Genomic DNA, 10,134 nt, shown 5'->3' with positions numbered 1-10,134 from the left:
TAATTTCCAGGGTGGGAGAGATGGCGGGACTGCGCAGGGAGTAGATGGGAGAGTACTGTCTACGTGCTGTCATAGTTTGCTCTGGAAGTGGATGGCCTGGTTCGTGTACAAACCGAGGTCTATGTTCTACCATGTACAAACCGCAATTTTTTTTTGTAGTGATGCGTAACGATGTTTACCTACGATCGCTTATTGGTTTGGTTTCAGTTTCGGTATTCCATTAGTTGATTAATGACTGTGATGACAAAGTGCAAATAGTTTACTATGATAGTTGAGCGTTATGAGAATGCTGCTGCTGGACACTCAAGCACTCAAGCACGCAACATTTATTTTTTTTTACGTTATTTAAGACACTATCATCATCATGACTCAAAAGGCGGGCAGCTGAATCAAAAGGCGGCTGGCTGAATGTTGAGCCACGTTTGAGCAGTAAACTTATCACAGCATTTTATGCACTGCTTGCATTTGCAGCCATGTGTTGACGTCCTTCATCATTGTTTGACCTGATCAAGATTTTTATTGAATGCATTTGAATAGCGGTGACTTCCAACATGGTGCAAATACTTGTTAAAATGTGAGTGTCGCATGTTTATCCACGTTGACTCGCGTCTGACGGTGAGAGATGTACCTGAACTTCTGTTTTCTTTGTCTCACGCGTGCCGAAGTTAATTGACGTTGAGTGTAAATCAGCGTAAACCTGCTGGTACGGCAAGCCTCATAACCTCGGGGCACTGCATCGCAACTTCCCGCCTGGCTGCTCTTCTTGCGATTTACGGTGCGGATTAGGACTCCCTTAATCATGTCCTGTTCTTCATTAGGATTTCTTATTATATAAGCAAGACTAAACACCTTTAACACCACCTACACTCCGTCGCAGTGGTTCATTGGGTCGGGCACCCGAAGACGCGAAATTAGATCTCGGCCGTGGCCGCCGCTGCTTGTCGATAGAGGCGAAAAGCGACGCGCCAGTGTACTGTACAATGCCAGTGCACGTTAAATGACCCCATGACCGAAACCATCCACTACGGCGTCCGTTATAGTCTGAATTGCTTTGAAATGTTCAACGGTGTAAACCAACCATAAACATATGAAGAGGCGGGAGTAAACATACAGGTAGGCCCCCGCTCTTACTTCTTTGACAGCCTAGAAAAGGAATGAGTACTGGACAGACAGATAAGCAGAAATCCCTGTGTGGTGACATTTTGGCCTATGCCAAAAAACTAAAGGAGGTTGTGGAGCTTTCAGTAATAGCGCGCCATGAAACCCACAGCATTCCATTAGCACATAAAAATCAAGTCAGTCAGTACCTCTGCTCCTATCCTTGAAAGCGTTCCTTGTAGAAGCCATGAAAATATGCTAAATAGCACCTAAGCATGATAATGATACCAGACTTTGCCTTGTCTTTTTTTTCTGCAGTCCAGAGACATCTAGCCCCACTGCCAAGTCAAGCATCCCAGAATGGCGGATAGTTGAGCTCCAAGGTGACCTGATGCTGAAGCACGGAGACTTTCTTGGCAAATACATCGGGGACCTTCATTATACCAAAGCGGTATGAGATTTATTTGAATCTATGATTGTTATGCAGACTGCTATGGGCAGAACTTGTTCTGACTTGTAGTGTACATGTTTTGGCTTCCTACAAAACCTACCATGTTGAACATCATAGACATCACAGTTCAGCAACCATTTCATTTTATTATACTGTCAGCCACCACAAGGGGCTGTAACAGGAGTGGAAAATACAAAACAAATATCAACAGCAAAATGAGCAATACAGAACATGATGAAAACCAGTAGTCAATTAAAAATAGTCTCTGATTACATGCACAAACAAAACAAAAATGAATCGCACAGAAATCGGAACTACAGCCATCTTACATAACAGCAATATGACCTCATCACTTTGTGCTAATGCTATAGATGAAATTTTCTAAATGGCATAGAAATTCAGATAATGATGATGACTGAACAGCAGAATCTGGAAGAGAGTTCCAATCTTTACAAGTTCGCGGAAAATAACTAAACTTGAAACAATTATTTCTTATATTCGGCAATGGGATGAACTTACCGTGACGATGCCTTTATGTCTCATTAATCTTGATCTTAAAGCAATCTGATGTATTTATTTTTAGATAATTGTTGATAATGAAGTAATGAGGTATGGTAATGAGGCAGAGCATTGAAAATGATAAGGGAACACATCAACTTAAGTCACATAGTGAGCGCAGGTTCAGACTATGGGAGTGAAATAACTAGATAAATAAGAATGGATTGCAGCACATTTTGCAGGCACTCTGAGATGATGAATACGCAGCAGATTTGCAATATTTCTGAAGAGAATAGTATTTAATAGCTGTATCTTAGCAGTGCTCACCTATGGAGCAGAAACAAGGAGGCTAATGAAAAAGGTTGGAATAAAATGCTGGCGTAGCACAGGGTTGACCGGAGAGCTATGGGAGCGGTCTTTGCCCCGCAGAGGATGCAGTTATGCATACGATGATTATGTATACTAAGCACTGGAGCAAGAACATGCCTCTCAGCTTTAGTCGCAGTGCTTAGAAGAGTTAGGCTTACCACACATTGAAGTGTTTGGCACATTGTGGCCTCAGTTGGTGCTTAGTGGTGCCAGTGTCATTTATTCAAAATTTGCTCTGTCATTGCCTTTTCTTGAATGTATGTAAGAGTGGGGCATCTGTCTTGAATTAAGTTACTCTATACAACGCGTTTCACTATATATATAATAAATATTACTTATAGTGGGTCTCTTATACCATCATTAAGCACCTTGTTAGGTAATTATTCATTATTAATCTCAAATGTACTTGAGCAAGGTTCGGGATTGGGCTATCTGGCCTGGCTGATAGCCCAACCTCAAAATGGTTTTGTTGCAATTTTAGACAAAAACCTGTGTTGAATGATGAGAAATTCTTAGATACCTATTTGCTATTCTTTCTGAATAGTAACAGAGTCAATCGGGACAGTTAACTGTGTCATGCTTTGGTGCAGTAGTTAGGGCGCTCGACTTCTGTGCCCAAGGATGCGGGATTGAACCCCGGCCGCTTTTCGATGGAAGCGAGAAGCTGGGCACCCACGTGCTGTGCGATGTCAGTGCATGTTAACGAACCTCAGGTGGTTGAAATTTCAAGAGCCATCCAATGCCGTATCTCTCATAGGCTGAGTCACTTTGGGACGCTAAACCCCGATATGCAAACGCTTTTGCACAGGATTATTAGGTGCACTGAAAAATCATTATGCTGTAAAGAAGGCATTACTAAAGCATCTTTTATGTTTTTGTGGATTTCAAAGTAAATATGAATTAGGTCATCAACAAGTCTAAACAGCTAGAATAGGAGCTGACATTTAATTTAGTTAACTAGCACAAAGCTATGTTAAGCCACGTGCATGCTCTGATGTGACAAAAATCTATGAGCCTATTACATGAAAGTGGGTATAATGCAGCTTCATATTTTCATTAGCCTTTCTCCTGTCAAGCGGGAAGTAAGATGAGTTGACAAAACAGGAAACGTAGGTATGCACTGAACTGGAAGCCATTTTTTTTTAATTCATAGAAAACACCCGTATTTTAACTCTGCAGTCACATTCACTACAAATCAAAATAGAAAAGCAAAAGCTGAAAACTAGTAGGACAGCTACACAGCACCAATATTATAAGGATAGAGGAAAACTCATTTCTAAACCTGGAAATGCCATACATAACAAACCAATATTTGTTGTGTTTGAAGAAATGGCAAAGTCACTAAAGAGATGGCTGCTACACCTGCCGTTTCTCAGGTCATCTGGTCCTTGCACTAGAAAGAGATCATCTACTTTATTTGGTTTGTTTCATTTTTTTGGCTTTGCTTTTCAGCATCAATGTGAAGCCACATTTACAATTGGAAATGAAAGGATGGAGATTTTACTCGTGAACTCTGGTGCTCCTCAAAATGCTTGTGTGATATTGATACGGCCTTCAAGAAAAACGGAGTTGGTATGCAATGGCTCTGACACTGAGGCAGAGCATTGAAAATGATAAGGGAACACATCAACTTAGGTCACGTAGTGAGCGCAGGTTCAGACTATGGGAGTGAAATAACTAGATGAATAAGAATGGATTGGAGCACATTTTGCAGGCACTCTGAGATGATGAATACACAGCAAGATGATGAATGCAATACTAGAAACAAGTTGTATGCTGCTGTGGGTAATCCATGCATTTGTCACATAGGCACACTGGCTAGGAAAGCTGGTGTCTTGGTGCATGTGTTGTCTTTTGCAGGCTGTTAATGCCTCGTCTCCTCACATCACATTGTTGCTGGTGCTCATAGAAAGAAGGAGTGCTGAAGTGAGAGGAGCAAATGACGAGGCACATACAATTGGGCAGCACTTGCCGCCAAAACAACAAACTCAGTTGTGCTTCGCCATGGTGGTAGTATTGTGGTGAAATTTGTAGAGTTGAATTTGAGGTTATTCGAAGGTTAGGTTTGGGGGTGGTGGAACTGTTGCATGTCTTGTACATAGTGGTAAAAGCAATTCCAGTACTCAGTTGTTGCAAACATCTCGGTTCAGGCAGTCAGCACGAAACGACCCCTGGTTAGGCAGTTTGTAGATGTCATTGAACACAATATGACCTTTGCGCATTGCATCCCCATTGCGGTGTAGGATCAGGCGAGGCATGAGAAGGATTTCTTTGCCGTGATCGCACAGTTGGGCAAGCTGACTGCATTTCTGACTCCCACTGCTTGAAGTGCTCTGGCCTCAAACTGTAGCCTGGTAAAAATCTTGTTTCAGTGGCTGACAGTAAATGCTTGTACTGAGCACAATTGGTCAACAAAGACACTGTGGTGCATGCAATAGGCTGATTAGCTGATTGAAGTAATTGTAAACATCTTGAGAGAGGCGCACATCTCCGCATTCAGGTTGTGGTGTATGGTGGGCTACCTCCAATATTCAGGATTTCAAGAGAGCTCCAGCGCTCATACACGCACGGTCCTCTAGTTTTGAGCTGTATCACACATGCCTCCTCCTTCTAAAATCTGCTTGTATCACTTGAAGCTGTCACTGGATTTCGCGTTATGGGTGGTTGCCATCCTGCGGGTTATTGCATTTTTATAGGGCATGCACAGTGGCAGTGAGGAACCAACCAGCAGTACAGGTGTGTGGAATGTAACGCTAAGAATGGTCTGTGGATGCATGTGAAGTCCCTTGTATGAGTGGTTGGTTGTTTGTGTGCCAATGCAGTCATACTCGAAACACCTGGTAGAAGGATCACCACAGTTCACTAAAACAATCTCTGTGCTATGACCTGAAAAAAGTGACTAAAAGCCAACTGGCCATCTGGAACACAGACATTTTAGACAGTCTAGTGAATGGCAGTGCTCGAATTTCGAGGGATCCTGTAACGCTATCTAAAGCTTAAGCATAAGGCTCAAGTGTACCCGGGGTACGGTGCCTCGAGTGGCCACCCTATTGCTTGTGGAAAAGGCCAGTCCGGGCTGTAGGATTCTTTCTTGTGTGTCCAGAAAATTATTTAATAGATTAGCGCAATGCAAAGAGAAAGAAAAATCTAAAACAAATGCATTCGAACTACCGCTTTTCGCATTAAAAAATGCAGTGCTAATACGTTGTGCCACAGAACCATCAAGAAGTATACTGTGTTTTATTTCACTTTTATATGTTGTCATGAAATTTCTTCGAATAGCTGCTAGATGTTGCTGCTGAATTTAAAAGCTGAAGGAATCGCACTATAATTCATCTTCATAACGTTTCTCTGATCGGCCGCTAGGTGACACTGCTCGACCGGAAGTATTGTGGACTGTAGGACTGTACCACTGGCAGAATGGATGCATATGGCTACTCTTGCTCCTGGCGACAAAAACGCTAGGTTTTTGACGCAAAGAGCTGTGGTCAGATTTCACATTAGCGAGTATTGTAATTGTCAGTGCAGTTTTGAGCATTTGTTTCTTTCTTCAAGCTAGGGCGAAGGAACTTGCAAACTTCTACACAAGGAGCCATCATATCAAATGCAGGGAATGTTATGAAGATTCAAGGGGGCAGGAAAATATTTTGTCTCAAGGATTTTGTTTGCACCGAGTTCAGCTTTGCTGGTGTTGGTCGCACTTTTCAATAAATCAATGCGGCAATAACTGGAAAGCATCTTTCATAGTATCTGTATTCCGCGTTTGGTAGCTGCCCATACGGTTAATTCGCTGTGTGTTTGTGTGTACAGTTACCATTGCGATTATAGAATATGATTGAAAATACATGTATCGTGTAAGATACAACAGATACATACTCACAGTTAACTCTGACGAGTTCGGCCTGCGGAAGCGGAGCGCAATCCTTCACAGTCGCCCTGGCCGCTAGTGCTGTTTCCAACAGCTGCGGCCATGCCGAACGGATGGTATACAGTTTGCTGGCGCGCTCGCACAAAACACAAAATAGCACAAAGGTGTCCGATAGCTTTCACAAGCACCGCGAAATAGCACTTTCACACTGCCCCATCGCAGCATCAACATGCACAGCACAGCCTAAGATGGCATCAAGAGGAGCCGGAGCGGACTTTCTCAGTTTGGCTGATACGGAGCACCACCATCAAACTAAGATAGCTGTGCCCAGGCATCGAAACTAAAGTCGTCTATATACTATATATATATACTAATGTATACATATATCACTACAGAAAAAACCCTGACCAAACAATTTTGTATTTATGCTTCTTTAAATGCTTCATGTTCCTCTAACAAACAAGTGTGATAGTATTGTCATGAGGTGGAGGGGGGGTGGTTTGGAAGCAAAATTCAGTTTGCGGTCATTTACAAAGTAAAAATTTTGTGTTGCGCTACTTGGAATCAATTTCCAAAAGTTGCAATTTTCGTGGCAGCTTCTTGTTCGCCGCCTCTACAAGCATATTGATATTTTCTGTTGTGGTTTCACGCTCGTCGTATGTTGTGCAGGCCAACCTATTGACCTTTAAATGTTATGGGACTGTTTTGAATTTTTTGTTGCAGGGCGTCCCCGTTCTGCTTGTTGGTCACCATATTCTCTACGGCAAAGAGCAGGATGTGGAAAAGCCATTTCTCGTAATTGCGAAGTCCACAGAAGAAACAGATCCACATCGTACAAAGGAGTACCTTGTGCGTGGCATTGTCACTAGGAAAATTATCTTTCGGTCTCGTCCCAAGCCCATTGTTAGCAACGTCCCCCTTAAGAAATGACTGTTTGTGAAACTGCAGAGAGTATGTTTAAAAGCTGTGAGGGCAGCTCTAGCTGCTGGCTTCTAAGTCAGGCATCCATGGATTACTGGATCAGTCTCAAAAGGTTGCACAAGTTTTAAGGCACTATGATTCTGCGACCTGGCACACGTAATCTGCTAAGAAAATTCAATGCTGCCAGCTTTCAGAATCAAGGAAGGAAGGAAGCAGTTGATTTTTATCGTGATACCTGGTTCTTGCCATTTCAAATCCAAGACGATGGGGGAGGGGAGGGGAGAAAAAAAGAGAGAGAGGGCTGGCAGCTTGGTTTTGTTATGCCTGCTGTACCAGTCACGTTCATATATAGCATCATGCTTAAGTTGTTGTGAGCTTGCTGACACAACACTACCAATTTCTTTACTCAATTGACCCACATCTAAGATCGACTCTCTCCGAAATTCCTCGCCAACTAGAAACTCTTTACCACCGACTTCACCTGAACTGGGCATATGCAAATAACTTGCGCTACCGTTTTGGTCAAATGAACAGTCCGCTTTGTGACAACTGTGCTTTGGTTGAAACTGTGCAACATATCCTACTTGAGTGCCCTGCGTACGCTGACGAGCGTGTGTACTATGAACATAGCATGGAGAAGCTCTCCCCAGTGCCTTTAACAATGAACAGTGTTTTAGGTCCCTTAGCCTGCCCTAGGCAACAGAGACTCACAATGAACTTTTTATTTACGTATTTGAAAGACATTGGACTCCTTGATAAACTCTAAATTCACCTTGCATGTTTCCCTCAGGCATTTTTCAAGCTTTGAACTCTATGAGCACATTTGTTGGATCATGCATTTCATCACTTCATTTCATACCATTATTCCATGAAGCACCTTAACACATATTTAGTGGCCGTATTTTATCTCCCCCTTCAATTCTATTTTTTTCCTCACCATTCTTTTTCAATCTTTCCTTCCCGAATTCCCCTTCCTGCACAGAGTAGCATGCCAGCGAAATCTAAACGCTATCAAAATTCTCTGTTTTTCATTAAAGGGTCTCTCTCTTTCTCTTACTTATGATCCTAATGCCTATTGGGCATCACAATCCCATGAGATATTTTTTAGACATCCAGTCAGAATAATTGAAGAGGTAACCATATTTGATGTAGCTACCCTTTCCTCATATCCTCTCATGCTTTCATGCAATTGTATAATCACCTTTGCAATAAGAGCGCAATCTCTTGTACCCCTTTGTGATGGAATTGAAAAGTGGTAATTCTGATTGTCAGAAAAATGCTTTTTGTGTGCATATGCCAGCTAACGGACTTAACGCATGCTGCAAGCTGCAGTGTATGTATATTGTTGTACAAATGTGTTTTTAGTTTTTATTAAATAAACTGCTCACATGTGTGCTTCTATTTGAATTTTTGTACTCCGTGTTTCCTCATGCAAACTGTTCCCAGCTTTTGCATTTACTTCCGTCATTCTTCATGGCAGCTTTCGTAACTGTATGTTTAAGCGTTCTAACTTGGAACAGGCATCTTTTGTACTTTTCGTAGCATTATACCAATTGAAATGAAAGATACCACTGAGTTCTAAAAGTAGTGCCTTGGGGAAAGTCGTCAGCACCACAGCACACTTAAATTGATTTATCAGCTTACTGTCACTCATTCGGCTGGTTAGAGATAGTGCATAGATGTCAAACTAATCTCTAGTGTTGCTTTCTTACTGGCATTCACACTAAATTCTTTTTACTTGAGCAGGAACTTTTGAGCACAAGTATTTCAAATAAGCAGACGTAAGGCACCAAGAATGTAAGACAAGACAGCTTTAGTTGTGGTCAAACCAAGTGGAAGTGTATTTTAACAGCATTGAGACAGGGACAAAAGCAGTTAGGAGCAGTTAATAAAACAAGCAATAATGGTCTTGGTTTGGCAAGCGTCGTGCTATGGGAAGAACCTGTTGAGGCAAGGAAAAAAGAACAATATATGCTAGCTGTCAGGAGCGATAGAGGATGTTTAAACATTTATCACTCAACTTTTCTCTGTGTAAAATCCTTGCTGTTTCTATTCTGCCTTGCTTTATGTTGGTTTTAAAATTCTGCTCTGTGGCCACAATAGCTTTTGGTTGAAAATAGCCAACAGAACCCTGAATGATAATTTTCAAGCGAAAGCTTCACTACTCCACCTCGGGTCAAGGTCAGCATGGGCTTCCATTGGACTTTCAAGCAGCAGGAAGCCAAATTGTTGCTATGCGGTTTAGATGTCTACAGAGGAAAATGTGACATACTATTGTGCCTTTCCTTTCTTACATACCAATGCACAATGTCATCGTGGGCTAGCCATTGACCTTCAAGGAGCCACAGGACAAAGTGTGGCTATAAATATACTGTGCCTTCCGGAGGAGGTGGAGGAGGGTGGCTGGTCCTGGCCCTGATGGGGCTGGGATAGGTAGGTCACCGCCGCTTGCCACCGAGTTTTTATCTGTTGTAGGCCGTCATATCACCCGCCATTGCTTCGGTGGTGGACGACGGTTGTTGCGGCAGGCGTCTTTCTTTTTCTTTCTTCTCTATTTTCTCTTCTGTCCGCACGAAGCAGCGGAGGTGGCTCAGCTACAGAGGCAGTAGCAGGCCCGTGTATTTTCTTTTTCTTCTTCCTGCAACCACAACAACAACAACTGTGCTTTCCTTTCCCCAAATCATCCGACCACTTGAAGTGTAATCTTGTGAAAAAGCATCTAGCCACTTGACATTCAAAAAGTGGGTGTGACCTTCACACGATTAAGTGTAAGCGTCCACCTTCCTTTCCCTAAAACCTAACTTATAGAAAGAAATATGCGCCCTACCGCATTGGTGCAGTGGGTAAGACGGTTGGCTACTGTTTCAAAGTATGCGGGCTCAGATGCGACTGCCAGTGGCTGCGTTTCGAAGGAGGTGCAACAGAGTGG

The 10,134-nt window shown here is 42.6% G+C and overlaps 1 protein-coding gene across 1 annotated transcript; it reads left to right on the top strand.

Annotated features, from left to right (window-relative positions):
* The first annotated feature begins 381 nt into the window (after window positions 1-381).
* On the top strand, window positions 382-8,612 carry LOC146196429 (chromosome transmission fidelity protein 8 homolog). Its single transcript, XM_084598192.1, has 3 exons — window positions 382-574; window positions 1,417-1,549; window positions 7,008-8,612. The coding sequence occupies exons 1-3, from the start codon at window positions 552-554 to the stop codon at window positions 7,212-7,214; spliced, it is 363 nt and encodes a 120-aa protein (XP_084454318.1). The 5' UTR covers window positions 382-551; the 3' UTR covers window positions 7,215-8,612.
* Window positions 8,613-10,134: the final 1,522 nt, after the last annotated feature.

This window comes from Amblyomma maculatum, chromosome 3 (assembly GCF_055883805.1).
Source record: "Amblyomma maculatum isolate TAMU_Amacu chromosome 3, ASM5588380v1, whole genome shotgun sequence".
Classification (NCBI taxonomy): Eukaryota; Metazoa; Arthropoda; class Arachnida; order Ixodida; family Ixodidae; genus Amblyomma; species Amblyomma maculatum.
The sequence above is the reverse complement of the archived record's forward strand: the minus strand, read 5'-3'. Positions and strand labels throughout refer to the sequence as shown.

Coding starts and splice junctions, on each gene's coding strand:
- LOC146196429 (XM_084598192.1), top strand. CDS start 552: ATGGTGCAAATACTTGTTAAAAT. Junction 575..1,416: donor GTGCAAATACTTGTTAAAAT/GTGAGTGTCGCA, acceptor TTTTTTCTGCAG/TCCAGAGACATCTAGCCCCA. Junction 1,550..7,007: donor ACCTTCATTATACCAAAGCG/GTATGAGATTTA, acceptor TTTTTGTTGCAG/GGCGTCCCCGTTCTGCTTGT.